This window comes from Tursiops truncatus, chromosome 10 (genome assembly GCF_011762595.2).
Source record: "Tursiops truncatus isolate mTurTru1 chromosome 10, mTurTru1.mat.Y, whole genome shotgun sequence".
Taxonomy (NCBI): domain Eukaryota; kingdom Metazoa; phylum Chordata; class Mammalia; order Artiodactyla; family Delphinidae; genus Tursiops; species Tursiops truncatus.
The window spans coordinates 65,215,197-65,239,883 of NC_047043.1; the positions used below are offsets into that span (position 1 = coordinate 65,215,197).

Here is a 24,687-nt window from a genome sequence, read left to right on the forward strand (position 1 = left end):
GGAGAAAAGGCTGCTCAGGCCCTCAGCGCCCACGCGCACGCCTAATTGGCTCCACGTGTCTGCAGCTCCTTTCAAGAGCAGGAAAGTGGAAGGGTCAAGATCTCTTAATGTTCGTAATGGAGAGGGGGCAGAAGCCACCGCCAGCCCCACATAAACACCTTTTAATTGCCCAGAGAAGGGTGGGTGGAGGCAGCCAATGCTAGAGAATTCCCTGCCTGTCTGTCCACCATTAGTGTGCCGTTTAGAGCTTCCCTGGTCTGGAGTCAGACCCCAGAGGCTGACCTCCAGCCAGAGCCTGGAGCCACAGCCCTGGCATCCGTTCTACAAATGTTCATGAGGCTCCTACTCTGGGCCAGGCCTTGGCAGCAGGTGATACCCCTGGCCATGTCTTCCCAGGGCCGATCTACTTGTCCAACCCCCATCAACGAATGCATCTGTGGACTCAGCTTTGAACTTGCCTCCAGCTGCCCCCAATGCTGAACTTTTCCCCCAAATCCTTGATGCCTCCTCCAGGCAGCCCCAAGCTTGCTATTACCCCCTTGAACTGAAGGGATCTTCCTCCTGCTAAGCCCGCTCTATTCTGTCTGTACCTCTCTGAGGTCCCCGATGTCCCCCTGCTTATGGGGCTTCTATTTAATATGGCTGCATCTCTCTGTCCCATTAGACCTGTGGTTCTCAACCAAAGGGCACTGTGCCCCCAGGGGACATCTGGAAACATTTGGAGACATTTTTGGTTCTTATAACTGAGGGAGTGGTGTACTACTGGCATCTAGCAGGTAGAGGGCAAGGATGCTGCTTAACATCCTACGATGCATAGGGCAGCCCCCCACAACAAAGAATTATCCTGCTTAAAATGTCAATAGTTCCAACACTGAGAAATACTGCATTAGGCGAAGCCTGAGAAAGGAAGCAGCGAGTAAGTGGGAGCTAGGCAGAACGTTCTCCCTCCTGACTGGGGTGGGGTGGGGGGCTCTGTCCCACAGCCCTGGCCCCTTGGCTCTCTCCCTCGCTCATTCCTCCTGCTCCTCTAACACCCAGCCCAGAGCCCAATTCCTGAACGGACCCAGCCACTGCCAACAATGCATCAGTTTAATTGGGTTAAGTGGCCATTAGCGGCAAAAGCAGGGTGGCTGTGTGCAGAAGGGTTTTTAATTTTACTCTTTAAATGATGCTTGCTCCCCAGAGAGGCCACTGATGGTGGGAACGCTGCCCACTGGAGCCCCCAGAACCAGAGCCACAGACGTACCTCCCCCTGTCCCATCCATTTGGGCAACATGGGGGTGGGCTGAGAGGGCTGCTCAGTGTCTTGTCTCCACTGCCCAAGGAAGATGCTGCAGGGGTAAAAGGACTTGCTCAAGGTCACTAGGTCATCCCAGAGCAAGCCCCTGCCAGAGGGGACCCATCTTCTCTTCCTTTGGCCCTGTCCCCCTGTGGATAGCAAGTGCCATGTGGCCACTAGCGGTAGCACGGAGGAGGGCAGTGTCGAGGGGCAGTAGCTGGGGTTTGGAGCCCAAGTGCCTGGATCTGTAGTCTGGTTTTGCTGTGAGACCTGGGGCCAGTGGTGTAACCTTGCTGGGGCTGTTTCCTCAAATATAAAATGGGGATGAGAGTTGTGTTGTAGGGAGGATTTGCAGAGTTCTGAAGTGTTCTGGCTCATTTAGGCTGCACACTTGGTAGGCACTCAGAAAGAGGCCAGTAATCGTGGGAAGGAATTATTTCTGCCATTTTAGGGGAAATGTCCTGAGCTCTGAATCTACACTGAATCATCTGCGGAGCACTGAAAAATATTGAAGCCCAGCCCCACCCCTACAGAATCTGCTATACTTGGTCTGGGGTGGGGCCTGGGCATCACGATTTAAAAGCCCTGCAGGCGACTCCAATGTGCCAACAGGGTTAAAAACACTGCATGGACATAGAGAACAGACTTGAGGACACAGTGGGGGAAAGGGGAAGCTGGGACGAAGTGAGAGAGTAGCATTGACATATATACACTACCAAATGTAAAATGGACGGCTAGCAGGAAGCTGCTGCATAGCACAGGGAGATGAGCGCAATGCTTTGCGACAACCTAGAGGGGTGAGGCTCAAGAGGGAGGGGATATGGGGATATATGTATACATATAGCTGATTCACAACACTGTAAAGCAATTATACTCCAATAAAGATATATAAAAAACAAAACAAAAACACTGCATGAAGGCAAAGGTGCAAAGGCATGGCATCTGGAAGGGTCTTGGCCCCTGGGACAGTGAGAAGTAGCTGAGGTGGAGCATGAGAAACAAGGGCATGGTGGGGAGGGCAGAGCTCAGGGGCCAAGGTCTCTGGGTCCTGGATCTCAGCCAGGACTCTTCACTGCCTCTGGCTTATTTGAGGTTGGAGGTGAAAGGGTGTCCCTGAGTTCAGGCTTCTAGCTGCCACACTGATGTCCCTTAAGAACCTGCTCTGGCCTGGCTGCTCTGGCCCTGGGCTTCCCATTCTCCAGGAACCAAGCCCACTGAGCCACACTGCCCTTGGCCTTGTCCTCTGAGAGCAGGCTGGAATGCCCCACACTGGGGTCACTCCTCACCTCCTCCTCCTATGGCCTCTCCCCCGAGCCACACAGCAGGGGTGCCAGGAATGGTGCTGAAGGTGGCACAACCTTCAGAGACACTGTTTTCACTGTGGCCTTTATAAATGATGACTCCTGGAGCTGTGAAACCAGAAGTACTGGGCAGGGACAGTCTCCTGTCCCCATTTTACAGAGGGAGAAACTAAGGCCTGGGATGGGATGCGACTGAGAGCTCCATGAAGATAGAAGAAGGCCTGTCCTTTCCCACTGCATCCCCAGCACCAGCCTGGCACACAGTAGGCCTTTAGTGAATGTTGAAGAATGGATGGAGGAAGGAATACAACCAAGAGATGACTTTTCTGAGAAAGTGGCTCTGAGAGAGGCCCCAGCTAGGAGGACAGGAGAGTCCTGATTTGGGCCCAGCTCTGCCTCCAATGTGCTATAAGAACTTAGGCACCTCCTGGGACGTCCCTGGGCGCAGTGGTTAAGAATCCGCCTGCCTATGCAGGGCACATGGGTTCGAGCCCTCGTCTGGGAAGATCCCATGTGCCGCGGAGCAACTAAGCCCATGAGCCACAACTACTGAGCCTGAGCTCTAGAGCCCGTGAGCCACAACTACTGAACCCACATGCCACAACTACTGAAGCCCACGTGCCTAGAGCCCATGCTCTGCAACAAGAGAAGCCACTGCAACGAGAAGCCCACGCACCACAAACAAGAGTAGCTCCTGCTCACCGCAACTAGAGAAAGCCCGCGCGCAGCAACAAAGACCCAATGCAGCCATAAATAAATAAATAATTAATTAATTTAAAAAAAAGAACTTAGGCACCTTCCTACTCCTCCTGGGACTCAAGACCCTAACAGAGCAGGCCTGGCTCAGAGGACCCATCTGCCTGGATAGCAGAAGTTCCTAGCAGGTTCCCTCCATATCTCCTAAGCTGAGACCCCAGCAGGTTTCCTGGACTTGGGGATGATGGTTGCCTGTGTTGCAAAGTCCCTGACCTGGCCTGCTCTGCCTGATTCTTGGCCTGGAAAAACACTCTGTGTAGCTTGGAGAAACTTGTTACAAACATCTGATTATCCCCGATAAGATGAGACAATGAACTTCCGTCCTGCGCTGCTCAGTTCCCTCCTTGCAAGCCCCACATTAAAATTCCAGACCAGAGCAAGGGGATTTAAGTTGGATTACTGGATGGGGTCTAGGGAGAGAGGGACACTGGAGTGTGGAGGGGTCCAGACCCCCAACATTCCTCCCTCCATATGTACTCAGGCTGCAAACAAATATGGGAAAGGAGAAAAGAGCCAGAACTTGATTAAAAGCAAATTTAAAACATAATTAAGACCAAAGCTCATCTTGAACAATTAGGACCAAGGCAGGAAAAGGACAGTCCTCTCCTTCGCCTAGGGATATGGACAGGAGCATCTTTTGGGCCCGGAGCTGGGGGCACTGCAGTAGGGAAAGCTCACTGGCCAGGAGAGTGCTGGGCTCCATGCACACCTCCGGACTAATGTGGGCAGTCAAGGGCCTGGCTCAGGGTCAGAGTGACCTGGGTTAAAATCCTGGCTCTGCCATATCCTGGCCTAATGCATGGCAGGTCCGAGTCTCAGTGTCTCTCTCAGGGGGCTGCTGTGAGAATGACGTGTGACAGACTCAGCACACGCTGAGTACCTAATCAGTGAGTGCCTTTTCCTATCATTCCTCCCTTGAGAACCAACTGTGTACCAGGCCACGGGTGCCTGGGCTGCAGACTCAGTGGGAAGGAGGCAGACATCTGCACTGCCTCACCGGGCAGAGTCTGCCATGTGGTATATAGGGAGAGAGTTCAGGTCGGGACCCCGGGCTTTGGGTTCTCCCACCCTCAAGCTGTCAGGGTTGCCTGTTCCTCGAGGAGTGGGGAAAGAAGCTTGGGGAACGACTCCAGCCCTGTGATGCTCAGAGGGGATGGGCAGGGGCTGGGCCCTGGGCTCCATGTGGAGAGGGCAGGTCGGGCATCTGTCACTGCCACCACTCAGCACCCCCTGGCAAGGCAACTCGTCCTGAAGCTGGGGTGGGAGGCAGGCCTAAAGGCATGAAGGGTGCCCCTTCCCAAATCTATCAGATGGTTTCAACACAAGTTCAGGGCTGGTGGCCTGTACTTTGTGCCCTGGGCTGGGGAGCGCAGCAAAGCAAGGAAGTAGTGGGCAAATAGGGGGTCTGGAATGAAGCAGGGAGAGAGAGACTAAGAGACAGAGAACAAGAGAAAGGAGGGGAGAGTGTCCAGGTGGTGCCCAGTTCTAGGAAAGGCAAGAAGGTGGGACATGGCGTGCTGGCTACGTGAGGCAAGCAGATGGTTCCTACAACCAGGGGTACATTGTTGGACCCCCACAGGGACGGCCGGCCCAGCTGAAGGCTTGGCCTTGCCTCCTCCCCATGACAGTTCACTCCCCCAACTGTCCCCACCTGTGACTAGGAGATCCCCAAGGTCAGGTTGGGCCCAGCTCTGGGTCCTTCGGCTCCACACTGGGTGGGAGGCCCTCAGGGCCCACCTCCTCTGGTCCCAGGAGGCCAGCCTTTCCCTAGTCCATGATCCCAGGTCACACGGGGCAGGCAGGGGATCTCAGGGGGACAGTAGGGCCCAGTTCCTAGAGAAGGGGGTCACAGTTCCCTCCCTGGGCCTGGATGTGGTGGGGGTTTGGCTGCTCTGACTTGACCCTGCCAGGCCTCTGGCCGAAGCCTGGGCATGGCATGTGAGGCCCTGCTCATTTAAAAAAAAAAAAGCTTTACTGAGATACCGTAATAGTCACCCACATAAAGTATACAATTCAGTGTTTTTTTTTAGTGTATTCAGAGTTGTGCAGCCATCACCACAATCTAATTTTAGAATATCTTCATCACCCCCAAAAGAAATCCTGTACCCGTTCGCAGACACTCCCTATCCCCTCCCTTCCAGCCCTGGGCAACTACTAATGTACTTTCCGTTTCTATGGATTTGCCTATTGTGGACATTTCACAGAAATGGGATCACACAATGGGTGGTCTTTTGTGACGAGCTTCTTTCCCTTAGTGTAATGTTTTCACGTTCATCCATGTTGTCATGTGTATCAGTACTTCATTCCTTTTAAATGGACTCATCTCTCTGACACAGGCTTGGGCAACAGCGGTTATGCCTCTGATCTGAGGGAAGCTTGAACCCCCCTCCTTTCCTTACTGCACAACTTGCCCAGGGCACCTTACATCTCCAGAAGCCCTTTCCCACCTGCTCTCCCTGGGGTGGGTTGAGTACCGGGGTCTGTGGGCTTCAGAGACCTGGTCAGGGTGGACCAGCAGGTCCTGTAATCTCACAGGACCATGGTGCCTTGGAGCTCACAGGCACACTCAGTATAGATGGGCAGACTAAGGCCCAGAGGGAGGTGGAGAAATCGTGGGCAGAATTGGAGCTCCAGCTCCCAGCATCATGTGGCCTTAGCCTTCTCTGCAAGGCATTCAGGGCCCTCCACACTCCGTCCGCCTCAGCCTGCAGCCCACCTTCCTGACAGAAGGGAGAGGTGGGGCCTGCCATCATACCCACACAGGGCCCCCGAGGCCCCAGGTCACCACTCACGCAGCCTACTCCAGATGAAACTATCCTGCTCCTGCCGCAGCTGCCCACAGTCCACGTGGCACATTCTGCCAGTGATGGCCCAGCCTGAATTCAGAGGGCCAGGAGGGCTGTGTGTTCACGGTGGGTGGGGACATTGCCCTCACAGCGCAGGCCACTCTGCCTGGTCTTCTCTCAACCTAAACAACCGCACCTACCTTCAGGGCCTGCACCTTCCTGTCCAGCAGGCTCTCAATGTCCCCCGCCACCTTCTCCACCAACTTCTGAGGCTCATTCTCCTGCACCTCAAACAGATTCCTGTTGTCTTTGTAGATCTGGAAAGAAGCAGAAGCCTGGGGTGAGGCCAGGGTGGTCCCACATTCCCATGTCATGGTGCCCGTATACCCTCTCTGCATAGCTCACCACAGAAAGTCCTCACCCCCACCTCAACCCTGGCTTTGGCCACTGAGAGAGAACAGGGAGGTCTGGGGTTAGGCCCAGTGCTCAGATAGACTTGGAAGAAGTGCAAGGCCATGAGCTCCACAACTTGCACTGGTTGTGTGTGTTTCGTGGGACAAGGTTGTCGCCACCTTCTCTGGGACTCAGGGTTCCTCCTCCAGGGGCCATAAGCAGCACCTCCCTGACCAGCTCAGGGTGGCTAAGAGCAGCAAAGTGGGGAGGGTGGGCTGGATGGGAGGCAGGGTGTCCGGGGGAGATGGAGCCAACAGACACACGTTGTACACCACATACCAACAAGAAGATGCTCTCACGCCCACGTGTGTACATAAACCCACACGCTCACACATGCATCACACACACAGCCACCTCTCCACACAGGCTCAGGAATCCATGCCCCCTTTCGCTGGTGCTCCCTCAGGGCATTTGCGGAAACTACTGCAGGAGCTCTGGGTGCCCCTAGGGGCTCCTCTGTCATTCTGGGCACAGAATATGGGGGCAGGGACCAGGGAGGAAGAGGCATATGGGGGGAATGAATCTGCCCCCTCCTTCTTCCTTGGGGGGGCGGTGGGGTCAGCCTGTGCACACATGCACTTGGGGGTGTAAATCTGACAGTCTGCATCTGCATGTGTGAATGTGTGTGTTATGGCTCAACGCACATCCATCTGTGTGCACGAGCCTGAGTATTGGGGTGGGTGGGGTTAGGGCCACTAGATAAAGCCTGGGGGCCGTATGGGAATTGTAGAAGCAGGTTTCTGTGGGCGTCTTTGTTCATGGCTGGGGTCTTGGGTGTGTGCACGTGCATGCGTGTGTGCGTATGTGTGTGTACGCATTGCACACCCCTGCATGTGCCTCTGAGCCTGAATGAGTCCATGTGTCCATCCAGGTTACCCCAGGAAGTCTGTGCTGCAAGCTGGCTCCTTCACCAGAGGTCACAGGCTGGTCGCCACAACTGAGCTGCTGCCACCAGACTTTGCCATCAGGCTGTGCAGAAGTGGAGGGATGTGCAGAGACACAAAGAGGAGGTGACGAGGAGGAGATAAGGAGGTGGGAGAGGCCGCTGATGAGAGACAGACAGGCAGGGGAGATAAGGTCGGTAGAGTGACAGCCAGATGAGGGGAGATAAAGGCCTCTGGCATCTGACAGAGGGAGGAGGTGGGGGACCAGGTGCCTCCAGAGCCCTTGCTCTGCTGCCCACCCAGCGCCTGGCAGTGCAAGGGTTAAAGCACCGCTCAAAGCTGGCTCAGGCAATCTCCTCCTCCCACCGCCCCCCATCCCTCCGGCATCTCTTTTCTTTTTGTCCTTCTCTTGGAACAAAATAATTTGTGGTGAAGTCGCTCCTTCCCACAGAGAAGCAGCGATTACAGGGCGAGTCGCAGGCCTGGCTACACGGCCAGGGAGGATGGAGGCCCCAAGTAGGCACCAGGCCAGGCTGTTCCCTGGGCCCCCCAGGGCCTGCCTCAGGACAGAGGCCCCCGGATGGAAGACAGCGATGGAGGCCGAGGCCAAGGAGGGGTCAGACCCTGGGGATCACTGAGAAATGCAGGGAGCCTGGTGCCTGGTGCCCACAGTTGGGGAAACCGAGGTTCAGAAATAGGAGAGGACAGGTCAAGGCCACACGACTGTGAGTGGAAAAACCAGTCACCCATCCTCCCTGACACCTTCTTCCCAGGTTTCAAGACATTAAAAATACACCCTTTCCCAATCTTGGACCATTGCCCCTGGGTGTGTTGAGGCCTCGTCTCAGCCACATCAGCTGAAACCTCGGCTGAGCACACTGCGGCCCACTGGCGTCAGCAGGGGGCGCAGCCACCTGGCTTCTCAGGGCAGGGGATAAAGTTTCCATAACTGACTCCCCTGTCAAGGTCATTCCCAGGTGCCCCAATCAGGGCTGTCCATAGTGACAGCAGCCCCAGTATTGGAAGCTGGACCATGCAGCCTCCTGACAACTCTCCTTAGGGAACCTGGGGGTCCCTCCCCTTTGGGTCCAGGATGCCCGTTGCAACCTGGCATGGTGACTGAACCAGGGCTCAGGGGCTGCAGAGGGAGTGGGTTTCCAGGTGGCAGGGTCACACCCGAGGACCCTGACAGTTGATGCAAGGGCTTGGAAGCAGGGACCCTGCTAAGAAATACCCCATCTCTGAACCTCAGTGTCCGATCTATTAAATGAGAGAACAGCAGTCCTCCCCTCACCGGCGGACCAAGGACCAAAAGATTCATGCCACGAGGAGCCTATACTATTGTCACTACTGCTATTGTTTAGGATCACCAGAATTCTGCAGAAGGAATCACAGTCCCCTCCCTGCCTCCACTCTCTCCTGGCTAGATCTGCACACCTAGGATCCAAAGTCATTGGCTCCCATTCCTGGGCAGGCAGCCTTGGCTTCCCTGGGTCTGTCCCCCTCCAGCCCCACCCAGGGATTCCTTGGACAGCACCCCCTCCATCAGCTATCCTGTCTTTGTCCCCAGCACCTTGGCCTCGGCCCTGGTGGTGATAACAGGGGAGCCTAGACACAGGGACACCATGGATAGTGTACAGCTATGTGTACAGCTGTACATGTACACACTGTATGTCCCCAGCTCCCTTCCATCTCTCCCCAGGCAGCAGGCCTGTGTGCAGTGGACCCTCAGCCAACGCATATGCCCAATTCCATGTTCAGGAGCAGAGCTCTGGAGCCAGTGTGACCTAGGTCTGACTCCACCACTTTTGCCTGCAGGTGTGCTGTCCCTTGGAGCCTGGGGCTGCATCTGCCATGCTTTCTTCCTGGGTCTACCCAAAGACCCACCATGACATCCTTCTGCTGGGCCCTGGTGCCAGCATTCGAGGCCTCTCCAGCTCACTGACCTGGCACTTGCATGCAGGCCTCTGGGTCCCTAGCCCATGCTGATTCCCACTGCTGCACCTTTGCTTATGCTGTGCCTACTTCCCCTCCGCCTTTCCCCACTTATCTAAATCCTCCCTAGAGTGAGGGTAGGGAAATGGGCTAGAAGAAGCTTCTGGTGAGATGAGGGCAGAATTCCAGAACTGCAGAGGCTGGTTGAGCTACTAGCCAAGCCTGCCCCCCAACCCCAAATGAGCCCTTGAGATGTAACAGCCCTCGATCCTTCCATGCCAGGTGCCTCAGCCCTCTCAACATTCCCCCCGACCTGCTCCAGTTGTCCCTGTCCCCTGGGCTGGGGCCCTGAGCTGAACCCTGTGTCCCAGAGATCCAAATGACACAGCCCAGCAGATGGTCCCATCCTGGGGGATAGGTCATCTCTCCACTGATGTGGTCCGGGGAGGTGCTTTCCACCTGCAGGTCCAGGAAGAAGCCCAGGAGAGCCCAGGGCAGCTCCAGGGCATAGCCAGGGCTGGTTCTCCTCAACCCCAGCCTCTAGCCTTGGTCCCTGGGGTCAGCTTGGAAGCAACAGGAAGGCCAGGGTGCACCGGGGGCAGGACCTCAACAACCACAGCAGGACTGCATGCCCGCTGGTGTCCTCAGCCCAGAGAGGCAATTGGAAAAACCCAATGGCCCCCACAGCAGCGCAGCCTGCGTGGCCCCCGGCTCTGCACAGGCAGCCGGACCAAGGAGAGAAACGGGAGCCCGCAGGTCTACAGGTTGTGACAGCTCCATGGCAGCCATGAGAGAGCAGATGGGGAATGGTAGTGGCACAGGGTAGCAGACTAGGGGACAGGCTGGCTGGAGCCAGGTGGACACGTGGGGTAGGGCAGGAGACACAGCGACAGAGGGGCTGAGGAACAGGGAGAGCAGCGGCAGCTGAGGCCCCGAGGGATAATTCAGGAGGCCGTTTGCAGCTCCTCGTTCCCAGGAGTTCCTGGCTCCCCCATCCTGTACCATATACCTATGGCCAGTGCTTGCCCGGGCATCCTCCTCCCCTTGAAGGCACCCCCTACCAGTTATCAAGACCTGTCCTTCCATGTCTCTCATCTCCCCCCCACCCACTTCCTGTAACGCCCCCCCCGCCCCCCGCCACCCCCCCCACCCCCCGGCAGTGTGGGCCCCAATCCCAACCCTCTCTCAGCTCTAGTAATTCTTTTGTTAGGCAGCATGTCTGGCCAACCTGCCTTTTGGCCTCGGAATTTCCAGGGCCTGTGGGGGCCAAGGCCTCGTCAGGGGCCCCAGGCCCTCTGCCTAGCCTCCTGCTTCCATAGCTGTCCCTACATAAGGGGGAGGTGAGCATGGAGGACACTTGGAGGAACAGTTACCTTGGACAGGAAGCTTGGATGCTTGATGCTTGCAGGGGCAGATGGAGCCAGCCTCATCCTCACAGCTCTAAACAGTTCTGACTGGGAGGGGAATAAGGTCTGAGGCACCTGAACATAGAGACAGCCACCAGAGGAGACAAAAGGCCCCAGAACCAGTGACCTGGACAGGCCCCCATCAGACTGTTGAGGCATTTTGCTAAGTCCCAGAAGGTCGGCAGCAGTGGGGTCTGGACCTAAGCCAGCACCTAACCTGCCCAGGGAGAGGAGGAAGGTGGGAGAAATGGAGACGAAAAGGAGGGCAAGGATAGCAAGGGAGAGGAGGGGGAAGGAGGGAAGAGGGACTGTGGAGGCTGCAGATACAGCCGTTTGCTAAGTGATGGCTCTAGCCACCCAAGGGCAGGTGCTTCACAAACTTGACCTCGCTGATGTACAACCCCTGAGGAAGGACCGTTCTGATCACACCCGTTTAGCAGATGGGACACTGAGGGCCAGAGAGGATATGTTACACGGCAGAGCTCAGATAAGAATAGCCTGTCTTATCCAAAGTGTTTGCTTTAGGTCACACTCTGTGCAGTTCTCTTCCCTGCATTTGTCCCCAAACTTGAAGGTGAGGCACAGGGTATCAGCTGGGAATTTGGGGGGCCTGAAAGGGGCCTGGGGGACCCAGAGTGATGCTGAAAGCCTGAGGCCTGTGGAAGGCAGGAGGGCCATTCTGGAGGGGAGGAGGGGGAGGACCAGCAGAACCAGCCTGATCAACTAACCAACCACCCAACCCTGGGAGTAAAAACAGGCACACGTGCGAGGCTCCTCTCTGCAGCGAAGGTGAACGGGCCCTAATCTCTGGAAAATTAAATCAGAAAGAAAATGGAACGAGAAAGATTTGATGCAGGCTGGGCCCTGCTGCCGCCTGTCTCCTCAAAGGCCCAAGCTCAGCTGGGGGTTCATCTGGGTGTTCAGCATCCTGCCCCCTTCCCCTGCCCAGGGTGCTGAGCAGGGCACAGGAAGGGTGGGGGGAGCTGAACCCCATGATATGACTTTCCTGGGGGATTTGCTCTTCTCCAGCCCCCTTTAGCCATGTCTCAGTGCCTGGTCCCTGGTATTGAAAGGAGCAGCTGGTAGGAGTTTTAACGGCCCAGCCCTCATGTCAACAGGTCCCTAGAGATGGTGGGCTGGCCTCCCTAGGCCGGCCTGCATGGGCAAGCACTGGAGTGGCCACAGGATCTGGAGACAAGGGCCAGCTGCTAAAAGGGGTACACTTGTGCCAGGGATCAGGGGAGCCTTAAGCGGGAGGATAGGGGGCTCAGGGTGGCCCAGAGATCCTGAGCTGGGCCAAGAGGGAGGTGGAGGGATGGAGGGACTGGTAGTGACAAGCTCAGGGACCCCAGTCAGTCAGGGCAATGCTGGCCCCTGCCCTCCCGCCAGGCTGCTGCCCCTGTCTCCTGCCTTCGTGGGTAAAATCAAGGGTATTGACATAGCTGCTAATAATCACCCTCGAAGACCATAGGGTGGATGGAGTAGCCTGGTACCTGCAGACCCTCCCACTGAGAGCACTCAGGTCAGATCCAGGACAGGCTGCACATCCTGGATGCTCCCCACACCCAACCAACCTTGAGCCCCACAGCCCAGTTCCTTTGGGGCCGCTCACAGCAGGTGCACGAAAACCCTGACCCCGCTGCTCTAGGGACACACCAGGCCCTGGACTGTGTGTGTGGCAGAGAGTTCCCTGGGGCAGGGGCTGTGGCCCTTCTCTGGCCCACCTGGTGTGGGGCTTACAGTAGGACAAGGGCAAGGGGTCCCCAGAGCCCTCAGAGCACACAGTTGGCACACAGGCAGTGGGTTATGGGCCACTCGGCTGCATGCTTCATCAGCTGCTGACAATCACCAGCTGCCACGTTAGGGTCCCACGTGGCCATGCCACCCTGCCACCATCCTGTGGTAGGTTGGCTCCACAGTTAGTTAGCTGTATGTGGTGTCACGTCACAAGCAGGGTTTGTATATTGTGATGCTGGTTGTCACATTATTAATAACAAACCTTCATATTGAATAGGGATTTCCTAGAATGAACACTGTTTAGAGAGGGTCACAGATGCCTACCCAGGCCATTACAATGTGGCCCATGATGGGCTGTGACACAGGACACAAAGGCAGTGTTGGCCTGGCTTTCAGGAGCAGATAAGGATGTGGCCCTCCTGGGTTGGTGGCCCATAAATGGCCCCATCTCCTCCCCACCCCCACCCCATGTCCTTACATCCCCACTGGGGCACTCATGTTCATGCCACAGGATCTTGTTGGGGTCTCTTGAGGCTGGGGAAGCAGAGATGGACCAGACCTTGTCCCTGCCCTCCTGGGACTCACCACCAGAGGGGACAGATGTCTATTTGGACTGCTAATGGCAGAGGGGTGGCAGTGGGGAGAGGTGTACAGGAGACATGTGGGAGTGAGACTGGCCTGCTTGGGGAGCGCGGGGGCTGGGAGTGTGAAGGAAAAGACTGAGATGGCTTTTCAGGGGAGAGGCCATCTAAGCAGAGTTTGAAAGGCTGGGCAGGAGTTTGCCAGACATGGGGGTGACTGGGGTATAAGGGACTCTAGGCAGGAGTAATGGCAGGTGCCCTTGGGCTGGGGGGAGGGAATGGACTGCCCAGTGGCAGGAGCACAGGGGTTTGAGGGGGGCAGAAGGGAAGCTGGGGGGACAGGTTCTGAAAGGAAGGGAGGTAGATACCCAGGTGGCTGGGGGTTGAGTGGGGGGTGGTCCTCAGGGACGGAGGGGGTGTAGCCTAGATCACAAGGTGGGAAGGCCCTGGTGGCTCTATGGCCACTTGGCCCCTAAGAGGAAGCTGCTGCTAGGAGTTTTCACCAGCAGATTCCCTTTGAAAAACTCACAGGGGCACAAAGCCCCCACCTCCACCCCCAGCAACGCCTCCCTGTTTTTAAAGTTAAAGTTTAGTTGACTGTCATCCATTACCGCAATTAGTACATTATGTCTAATTATGCAATTAGTGTAAAAAGTGCACTTGCTGCTGAGAATGGGAAATTACGCAGCCTCGTTACACTGTAAAATCCATGTCATAAAAAGGCTCAATCCCTTGTTTTTCAAAAGACACACAACCCAGTACAAAACAATAAACCAAATCCTCCCAGTTGAGCTAGGGCCAGTCTGTGCCAACCTCTCTGCACTTGCCCCCATGCAGACCCCCCACCTCTGCAAGGCCCTGTCCCACGCTGGCCCTGGGGCAAGGTAATGACCCACCACAAGGGAGCGCTGATGCGTGGCCCACTCCTAGGCGTGGTCAGTTTGCTCCTCTGAAACAGACGTGAATTTCTAAACTGACTTTAAAACCGTGGCAATCCTGATTATCCACCTGTTATTCCAGACCTGATTGGAACGTGGCCTCTAGTATTAAGGCTTGTATATATTAGGTGAGAGTGTCCTGGCCTCTACCCAGCTCCGAGAGTGAGAGGCAAGGTTCCTGAGGGCAGTACTCTGAGGTTCCTGATGGTGCCTGTGGGGAGAGAGGCATATTCCAGCTCAGAGGAAACTGGAGGAACTTTCTCACACTCGAGGCTCTCAAACTCTTAAGAGCATAGTCTGGATAGATAGTGAGCCCCCCATCACAGGAAATACGCAAGCCCACCTGTCAGAGATGCTGAGAAGGGATTCACTCACGGTCACCCTGCACAGTAGCTGGACTCCAGGCTGCCATCATTAAATAACAGCATTCCCATGGCTGTGTGCCTACATGAAGCTTGCAGTCTGTGATTCTATCTTCCCCAGGTTCTGGCTCCCTTGGTGGTCAAGGGACTATTTGGGGACAGGTGGGAGGGGAGAAAGGAATCTGACAGGGGTGTCTCCCTCCCACACGGGTGACAATGCCAGATGGCCAAGTCCACGGGAGCTGGGGACGGGGCACACTCTCGTGTACTTCAAAAGCGAATGCTTCACCGTCAGGTCTCCATCACCCACCACCCAGCTCCAAGGTCAGAAGTTAAGGCTCAAGCATGGGCTGCTTAGTGGCTACCTAAGAAGCCCCCTCTCTGAGCCCCTTCTTTCAAGTTCCCAACACTCCTTGAATCCAAGGTGCTTGACCCAGGCCTGGTGGTGGGGCGGTGCAGTGCCACGAAGACTCCTTCCCAGCCAAAAGTCTGCCCTGACCTCATGGGGAAGGTGCATGCAGCTCCTGCAGCTGCCACTGCCAAGCTCAGACAAGGCATTCCCAGAGCAGAGAAACTGAGATGTGGAGCCCCCAGCATCCCGGGGCCCCTGGGGCACTCGGAGCCCTGCAACAGCTCCCACCTGCAATGTGCACACCATCAGTCCTGGGTGTCCTGAGGTGCCGGTGTTGTGTACACCCCAGTGGGAAGCACTTTCTGAGAAGGAAGCCAGATTTTGGGGAGGGACAGGGGCCTGGACCCCACTAGAGGGATACCTGTTGCCTACACTCAACAGGGTCCCTGGACAGTCCCGGCCTTCACGCCTTTGTCTACTCAGGTAATCCTGGACAGCAGGGGAACTGTGTCATGGCCCGGCCAGGTGGACCTGCCATGGAGACTCTCAGGGCCCCCTGTCCTCTTGATTTACTCCAGGATAGCATGAGGATTGGGGAGGGGGTGAGCCCAAAGTGAATCAAACTACAGGCGAGATCCGGGGGCCCCTGCTTGCTCCCCCTCCCTGATCTGGGAGCCGCCGGCTGTTGAGGCAGCTGGGAGGGAAGCTGTGCCCAGCATGCCAGCTGGCACGGGGGAGTGTGAGTAAACATACCCGCACTTTCCCAACTCACAGAAGTCGCTGGGTGTCGCCGGCTGGTGTGGGCGCCCATGTTTACGGGAAACAGATTGTTTGTGCCTGTGTCTGGGCCCCCTCACCGCCCACCCTGGCTCGGCTCCCTCCTGCTGCCTCCCCACCCAGTGGCCCTGCCTTCCTTCCCTCAGGACTCCTCAGCCTCTCAACGGCAGAAGGACGAGGATGGTGATGACAGGCACCCCCAGGCCCATGTGGTCAGACAGGGCTCAGTGCATAACCCACTGAGTCATCCTCATAACAATCCTAAAAGGCAGGTACAATCACTGCCCTCACTTTACAGCTGAAGAAAGCAAGGCTCTGGCAGGCGGGGAAAATGGCTGGAGACTGTAGGCAGTGAGTGGAGGAGCTGTGACACCGGGCTCCTCAGACCCCTGTCATCAGTTCCAGGCTCCAGGGTCCCTCAGTCTCACGCCCCCCCAGACAAGCCCAGTCTGCCCTTTACCTGGGTCACTACCTTGAGCAGCCCTGGCCCAGCGTGGTCCTAGACACAGACCCTGCCCACTCCCTGACACGACAGCTCCAGGAGCGAGTCCAGGGCCTGGGCACTGGCCTGCCATCTGGCCTCTTCAACCCCTTCACCTCTGAGGCTCTGTCTTCGGCTCTGTAAGGCCTGGTCTCTCCACTCTCAGGAGCGAGTGCTGGCAGGGTGGGGTGAGGGCTCTGGGAGCCAGGGCGGACAGAGGCTCCAGCAGACCCCCGGTGGGCCAACGAGGGCTCCTACTCATTTCACAGAGCCGGCTGTTATCAAGATCTCATCTAAGATGACTGTCCTTCAGCCCAGAGCTGGCAGAAATTTACCCCCATAAACACCCTCATGATATGGATTTGAGGCTGCGCCTGAGGCACTGTTCCAAAGGCCAGGGAGCAAAGGACAAAGTCGGCTTCCTCTGCCCGCGTCACCTCCATTCCACCCCTCCTAGCACTGATAGCCCAGCGTGGGCAACCCTCTTCAGGGGCTGGGGTAGGGCTCTCAGGAACTCCACAGTGGCCAGAAACCAACCTTTCCTCAAGAGTCCCCAGGGAGGTTTCCTCATCAGATTTTTCTTCATCCATCTCCCTCCCTTAGCTGTGACAAGGGCACCAGGAGGGCGCCCTTCTTATCTCACAGATGAGGAAACTGAAATACCACAAAGGTCCAAATCTGTCCAAAGGGGAGACCTTCCCACCCCCGAGTCCCCTGCACTCACAGCTGAGAACTGGCTAAAAAGCCGTGGGTCCGAATCCCCACCCTGCTCTTTACCAGCCATGCGGCATGGCCCGAGTTTTCACCCTCAGTGCCCGCACAGCCCTGAGCTGCCTCAGCCAGGCTTTGTGGGGTGCTCCTCAAAGATGAAAGGTCAAATGCAAGGTGCTGCTGGCTTCTCATGGGGCCTCCTTCCAGGGCTGCTGCCGAGGCCTTGAGAGCGTTCCCTGCCCCACACTGTCCTGCAGGGCCTGACTTTCCAGGCCTCATAGGCTGGAAGTCTGCCCTTTGCTGCTGAGATTTGCTGCTGAAGATGTCGCCAAATAATGACAGCGCCAATCACAACGAGAGGCCCTCGGGTTGGCTGCCCTCGTGAAAACACCGGATCTTGGCATGTCAGGTACACAGGATAAAGGCAGAGATGGGGAGGTAAGCCTGGGAGCGGCTGCAGCCTCCCATGGTATCAAGGGCCCCTTTGGGGGCAGAGTCATCCCAGGGCCCTACCCGCTACCCATGTGCTCATTATAGTTCCGGGTACATGTGCCTGACCTCACACAGCAGCTCACGCATCAACCTCACCACATTCATACCCAGTGCCCAGGAAGTCGCCTGCAGATCCTGTCCATGCTTCACACTTAGGGTGCCAGAAAAAGCACCACAGCCCAGACGGCCCTATCCACTGTCACTGGATGCCCCGCAGCCCCAGGCCTGGGTGAGTCTCTGTGGGTTTCCATCTGCACCTCAGAAGGTGGTCTGCAGCCATCTGAAATGTTTTAAGCAGTGAGATTTTTCTGGCCCCAGATGGTTGGGGCTACTTGAAGGTCATGGCCCTAAATCTTCCTGTTGGACGTTGCACTGGAGAAGCTCCTAACAGCATGAGGGCTCAGGGGCTTGCTGGGGGGAAGGGTATGGCCTGACTGACAGTGGCCTCTGGATCAGCATCCCCAGGAGGGCTGGGCTCCCTCCTCTGGTCACAATGCCCAAGTGTCAGGTGCTGACAGGCAGTGGGGACCAGAACCTCGCTGGTGGTGAGCGTCCAAGCGAGTGTACGAAGGAGCACACCCGCACCTGGGCTATCTTGCTCACTTCCTCTGTCGGCATCTCCCAGGTCTATCTTAGTCCTTCTGCTAGTTTTTCTTTTATGTTTCTCCTACTTCCAGTTTATAGGCTTTTCTTGAATTTTGTGTAACCTTGTTAAGTGCCCTTAAATCTTCTGCAGGATAAGTTGGAGGCATAAATAAACAAACAAACAGGATGAAGACACTGAGGCCCTGCATGTGCTGAAGATACACTGGGGACACGTCAGGGACATGCATGCACTGAGGACACACACATGCTGGGGACACACACCCAGAGGGAACCCACTCTCTCCCATCATTCACAGGCTCTCCTGAGCCCTCATAGGAGAGTTGGAAAACTCCAGGGTGGTGACCACACAGGGTTTCCTAGAGCTGGGAGGCTAGTGATCCCCACACCCACTCCCAGCTGGGGCTCCTGGGCAGGCCCTGGTCCCTCTCTGCACCTCAGTGTCCCCTCACCTCACTGTGGGGAGAGAGTGACAATCCTTGGCATCCCCAGCTCCAGGTTCTCTCTCCATGAATGCAAGAACCTCAGCAGCCAACATTTATCTTCACCGTGACCATGCTCAGTGTTCGCCATGCAAATGAACTGTGCAAACAGGACCCAGTGCTTGGCCACGCCAGTGAACACCGCGAGGGTCCTTGGTCTGAACAGCCATGAACTTCAAAGTCAGCGTGCTGTGCTCAGGGGAGGCAGAAACACTGCGCCTGGGCTCACACTCCAGGTGGGCCACCTCCTCACTGCCCAGCTTTAGGGGTTGCTTGATGGGGTGATGACTGCCACAGGAATAGCTGCCAACAGCAATGGGGCCCAAGTGAGCTTCCGTGCTAGACGTACACAGTATCAAACCCTTATAGTCCCCAGTCATCATCCCCATTTCACAGACGAGGTAACTGAGTCAGACAGTAATTGGTGGAGCTGGGATTCGGTGACACAGACTAACCACATACTTGAACACAGACCTTGTTCCAGACCTCCGTGCCCACCTCTCAGAAGCTTGTCTCCATTCCATGGGATCCTGTGACCTTCCTCAGCCCCAGTGCTGCCCCAGGCCCCCTCCTCTGGGAAGTGGCTCTGACTGCCCCCTTAGTAATGTCTGTGGGGCCGCGTGCCCCCAGGGCTATGAAAGTCAGTGGGGGTCAGCTGAGTCTGGTGTTTGCAAACCTCATCCTGCCTTGAATGTCCCTGAACAGCTCATCTCTCAAAGACATCGGCCCAGGCCGATGGGTATCCTGTACCCATCAGGATACAGATGGGTAAACTGAGGCCCAAGAGGGAGGGGTAAGCAGCAGGGCAGGGCCAGGAAGTCCCAGGCTTCAGCCACTGGCCCTTCCTCTGTGCTCGGGAGGTCAGGGAAGACTTGCCAGAAGGGGGCTGTGAATGGATGGGCCGAGAGAGTGCCTACCTGGCAGGGGAACAACAGCAAAGGTGATCCTCCAGGCACAAGGGCCTGTGAAGAAAGCTGCCTGGGGTGGGGAGGTCCAGTGGCAGGGCAGAGGCAGCTCCGACCCCAACCCCTCACCAGGGCCTTGGGGGACGGTCTGCTGGTGTGAACTCTCTGAGAACCCATGGAGTCATCTGGTGGGCTGGGGGCAGAAGGCCTGGGTCCCTGCACATGGAATGACCTTGTCCCCTCTGTCCCCCACTTTCCCCAGGCCTAGGCACCTCAGGTCTTAGCGGCAAAGATGCTCTGGGCTCCCGCGTCCTCTGCTCAGCAACCTCCAGCAGGAGGGAGTGATGCCTGAGCTTCCAGCTCTGTCGAGGGCTCCCTGAGCAAGAAGGCAGTGAGGGCAACGATGCCAGGAGGACAAGAGCAGAACAAACTGCCCCAATTATGTAAGGTGGCCCTACTTCCTCCTTAGCAGGGAGAGAACTGGAAAACTATGTTCCTCCTACCCCACTCCTACCTATGCCACTGCACCTGCTGGGAGATCCCTTACAGGGGGCCTACTGAGAGGTTCCCCCCAAGTAGGATCTCTGAGCCCAGGTCATCTGAGGTACTGGGGAAGGATCTTGGGGACGGACTCCAGTTGGCCCTCTTCCTGTGGCCTGCAGGGTAGGATCAGGGCAAGAGGCCTGGGTCAGCCCTGTTCAATCATTGTTCCTTGAAGGTGTCTGAGCGTACCCTAGCCCCTCTGGTTTTCTTGCCTGTACACTAGGGTAGGCAGCCTCCCTGCCTGCTTGCCCAGAACTCCCCTGCCCCAGACACCAGGGAGCCCTGGGGAACTCTGAGCCTCTCTAGAATGCAGCTATGGTCCCTGCCCTACCACACCCCCACTGGAACATGGCTGAGCTCTGCTCTTTCTGGTGCCTCGTAGGGGTCCATGCAGGAAGGCCCTTCCTTCAGACCCAGAACCAGGCTAAGATGTCAGACCAGCCAGTTCCTCATGGATACGGGACTGCCCCTGCCATATACACAATCTAGCCTCCAACCTGACCCCAGGGCCTGGAGTCGCTGTCTCTTCCCTGCATCCTAGGGCCTCTGGGGAGCACTGGAGATGCCTCAGGCCAAGGCCCCAACGTGGTGTCCTGCCTCTCGGCCCCTGCCTGGCACAGGCATTCCCAGCATAGGCCCCTTTGCCAGCTGGGCCTGGGTATACTCTGCCCTGGAGGGCTGGCCTGCAAAACTGGCTGGGAACCCCCTCCTATATGGTCCCATGCTTTGCTGGGCTGCCAACACGCTGTGAAGACCTGGCTATCAGGCTCTTTGAGGTTATAGAGCTAGCAGTTTAGGGCTGCTAAACTGCAAATTTATCTCCTGCCATAAATCCAGGTGATGCCAGTGTATGTGCCTGAGTGTGTGTCCATATGTGTATGTTGGGAGGCATCACTTGTAGTTTACGGTGGGGTTTGTGTACACAAGTGTTCACCAGCCTGCACATGGGAAGGATGATAGTGTTGCTGTGTGTGTGCAATGCATGCGCAAACACGTGTCCTGGTGTGTGTCCAGGCACACGTGCGTGTGGGCGGAAAGCTCGCTATGAATGAGGTGGGATGCATCCTTCCCTGAGTGCAGCCCCGAGTCCCCTGCATCCCTCTGCTCAAGTGCAGCACACAGTAGGCCTCAGGAACATCTATGTGCATGTGACAGGCCCGGGATGTCCTTGAGCAGACCCAGTCCCCTACCCATCTTACCATCGTCTCAGAGGGACTGGAGCCCAGCACTGGTCACACATTCAGACTCAGGCCGGCCATACTGGGCTGGTGCCTCCTGCCAGCCACTAACCCCACAGACACAGAGACCCCTCTTGACGACGATGCCAGGCTGCATTAGAGAGAGCTCCAGGGCACACATTCCCTTCTGTGTGTGTGGGGAGGGACGATGGAATCAGCAGACAAGGCGGTCCTTCCTGCCCACCCCCACCCACAGACAAGAGGATGCTGAAGCACCACGAAAACAGTTGATCTCCTTACTGATAGTGGGTGAGAAAAAATTATCTTTCTCTGAACACTAAAAATAAAGCCCAGTTTTCCTGAAAGCAGGGCCCTTCTCAGCTCATGGCTTAGAGAGGCTTTGTCACTAACTCCAAACGTAGATTTGTTGGAGAAGCCAAGAGCCACTAAACCCTCAGCTGCCTCACCCAGGGGCTCAGCCTTGGGGCAAAATGGTGCCCCCAAACCCGTGCCACAATACAAACCGGAACTGGGCTGTGCAGTGAGTCCAGATGATGTTGTCCGAGGCAGGCAGAAGGAGGGCAACAGGAACCGGGTCCATATGCTACTTGTGCCCAGCTAATGGGCTGACAAATTAGCAGGTCTCCCCTCTAAAAGGTGATGAATGAGCAGCTGCCCAGGAGAGCTGGGGCACGGGCCACCTCCCCACAGTACTCCTCAGGCTCAGCTCTGACTTGGCACCTATGGGGTGCCCAGCCCAGTGCCGAGATTCCCCAGGGGTGGGGGCTGGGGGTGACTGTGGGTATGGGCAGGGGGAGGGCAGGAAGGGCACAAAAGGGCAGCCCCACCCTTGGAAGACATCCCCAAACAAACCCAGGTGGGAAGCCTGAATTCCCTAATCACCTGGGCTGCTGTCACGCTGTCCGAAGGGTGCCACTGAGGAGGGAGGTCGAAGCATTGCCCTCCTGACTCCTCCTTAAGACCATCACCACCACACACACAACAGCCTGAACGCCTTACAGAAAGAAGTGGCCGGGCTCGGGGGAGGCCTGTGGCGTGGGAGCCTGTGCCCTAAGGACTGACCAGGACGGGGAGGGACCTGACGCTGGGTTTCGGGGGCCACCCATGGAGGGGGCTCTTTCTCCCACACAGCTACAGGACTGTAGCCGCCTAAGCTCGCAAGGGCCATGGAGGAGACCCGTAGGCCAAGTGAGAAGCCAAGTCGAGGAGAAGTCCAGGAGCCTGACTCAAAGCAAAGGGCAGCCTCCAGTTAGTGAGTGAGCCCCCCCCCCCCCCCACAGAGGGGGTCAACAGAAGTTGGCCCCCAGGTCTCAGAAAGTCCTGTTTGGTGAGGGGTTGGACCAAATGGTCTTAAGCGTCCTTTCTGACCTGAAAGCCTGATATACTCAATTTGTCCCCAAATCATTATATAGTTCCCCTCCTCCATGTACTCAGGACATTTCAAATGGGGCAGGATTTCTGCATACTGACAGAGGATTGGCCTGGCTCCCTTCGAGAGCTGTCTGGCCAGGTAAGGCAGGCCCTGACCCAGGTCCTCTGAGGACTCCCTGTTCAAACGGCCCCAAGCCCCCTGCTTGCACTGCCACCCCATATCCCCCCAGCCTGCCCCCCCCCCCCACCCCCCGTGTAAATAGAACCTGCGCGCTTTCTCCCAGGGGCTGCTAATTCCTTGCCAGAACTGCTCGGACGTGAAATTGGAGTGAGACAATGTGTGTTTAAGGAAATGAATCTCGCATCTTAAGAGGCTCCGGGAGCCCGCCCTGCACCCCCATCACCCCGCCCACCCACCCAGAGCCAGGGAAGGAGCACTTGGCATGAGGGAGGAGAAAAGCGGAGGTGACATTCAGTGCCAAATTAGCAGCCGCCACAGCCAAATATTGTACTTGCCTCCAATCTTCTTTTATTTTTCAAAAGAAAAGGCTTTTACAAAGTGAAAGAGGCTGTTGGAACACTAAGGCTGATGATCGTTTTAAAAGGCATGCCCGCCACGCGCATGCCCATCCCAGACGTTCCCTTCCTCTCTGCTTGCCATCTCCTCCCTGCCCTCAGCCACAACTCCAAGGCGCCTGCCCCCACATTCAGGCCCCAACACACCAGCCACACAGCTGACATCATGGGTGTTCTTGGCTAACGTGACCCAGGGTCTCTGGCCCTGGGCCAGCCCTGGACATGGGAAGGTCCTCTGAGCCATCTCCCAACCTGCATGGTGCTCCTGCAAGTGAGGAGTCATTTTTGGTGGGCCCAGAGCCACCTGGCCTACAGAGGCCTCAATAGAAGTGACCAGCTCATGGCCTCTGCAGGGTCTTCTCGTCCATCGCCTGCTGGCCCTTAGTACCCCCGCCAGCCATGGACAGCCACGCTGCCTCTGCTAGTCCCCATCATCGCTTTTATCCCCCTCTGTTTGATGCCTAATGGCACCTACTCTCTGGTCACTTTGTTGAACAAATAATACCTGTCATCCTGGAGTCCAGCCCCCAGAACCCAGGCTGCCTCCATGTGCCACTAATTTATTGACTCACCGAATAGGCTGAGCAGACAGCCTCTGCTTGTCCCTTCAGAGGAAACAGTATTTTCACCCCTGAGCCCCTGACCAAGTGCCGGGTTGATCTCACTCATTGCCAGGAGCCAGTCAAACTTGATGAGGTTTTATCAACAGTGAAGACTTAGCCCACGTTTCCCATTTCTCCAAACCTGGGCGGCCCCAGGCCTTGGTTTCCTTGTCAAGGGAGAAGGCGGGGAGCCTGGTGGCTCCAGGGGTTGGAGGTCCCTGAGCTCTGAGCCCCCACTTGGATGGTGACTGGCCCTGGCCCTGCCACACGTGTGTAGTCTTGGTGCTCTCACCGATCTGAGCCACCCGCAGATCCCATCCCTGAAGTCCCAGGAGGTGGGGGCCTGGCAACGCCCCATTTATAGGAGGGGCACTGGGCTCAGAGAGCTCTTGGGACTTGCCCAAGGTCTCAGCTGGTAAGAGGCACAACCAGAACCAGGATCCGAGGTGTGAGGCACCACAACGTGGATGCTGTGGTGTGCCGCCCAGACCCTCCCATCGGGACGAGGCCCTCACTCCCCCAGCAGCCAAGATGCTGCCTGCTGGCGGCTCTCAGCTAAGTCCCCGCCCAGGCTATGGCGCTCTGCTTGACACACAGGTCAAGTGGAGGAGTACAAAGGTCCACCTCAATCAGGGATGATTCTGAGGGGTGAGGCCACTCCAGTGCTCAATGTGGAATTGGCTGAGGCCTCTGTTACAGCTTTATCACAGCCAAACTTCTCCTGCTGCCCAATCCTGCCTGCTCTATCCCTCACAGGTGTGGTCCCTGAGAGTACTCCACCAACCAACACCTGCACACAAACCTCCATCTCAGAGTCTGATTCCAGGGACCCGACCTTGCTACAGCTGGTGCTGGGAGTGGTCCCAGGAAGCCGATTCTTAAGTGGGAGCCGTCCTAATGGCGCTGAGGGCCTCACCACAGTGGTCGGTGGAGTGCTGACAATCCTGGCGTGTGATAAAGGTACAACTGATCAAACGTTCACACATCGTGAACTGAAATGGGATACCTGTGGATGGGTGCAATATTTCAGGTTTTGAGAATTTCAGGGAAGTGTAATTATAAGGACTATGGAAGAGGATGGCTGTTGCTGAGGGCTATCAGTGCTTTGGAAAGAGACAATGAAAGGCTGAGTGTGATTAATCATGAATTTAAGGTGAAGTGTGAAAGTTAGAAGC

At 56.6% G+C, this 24,687-nt stretch overlaps 1 protein-coding gene across 5 annotated transcripts in view; it reads right to left on the reverse strand.

Moving 5' to 3' along the window:
• Window positions 1–24,687, reverse strand: part of CACNA2D2 (calcium voltage-gated channel auxiliary subunit alpha2delta 2) — a 139,141-nt gene that overhangs the window by 64,861 nt on the left and 49,593 nt on the right. For all 5 annotated transcript variants that reach the window (XM_073811149.1, XM_033865030.2, XM_033865032.2 and 2 more), the window contains exon 3: window positions 6,323–6,439. In XM_073811149.1, coding sequence (XP_073667250.1) covers window positions 6,323–6,439 — 117 coding nt within the window. The remainder of the gene's footprint in view (window positions 1–6,322; window positions 6,440–24,687) is intronic.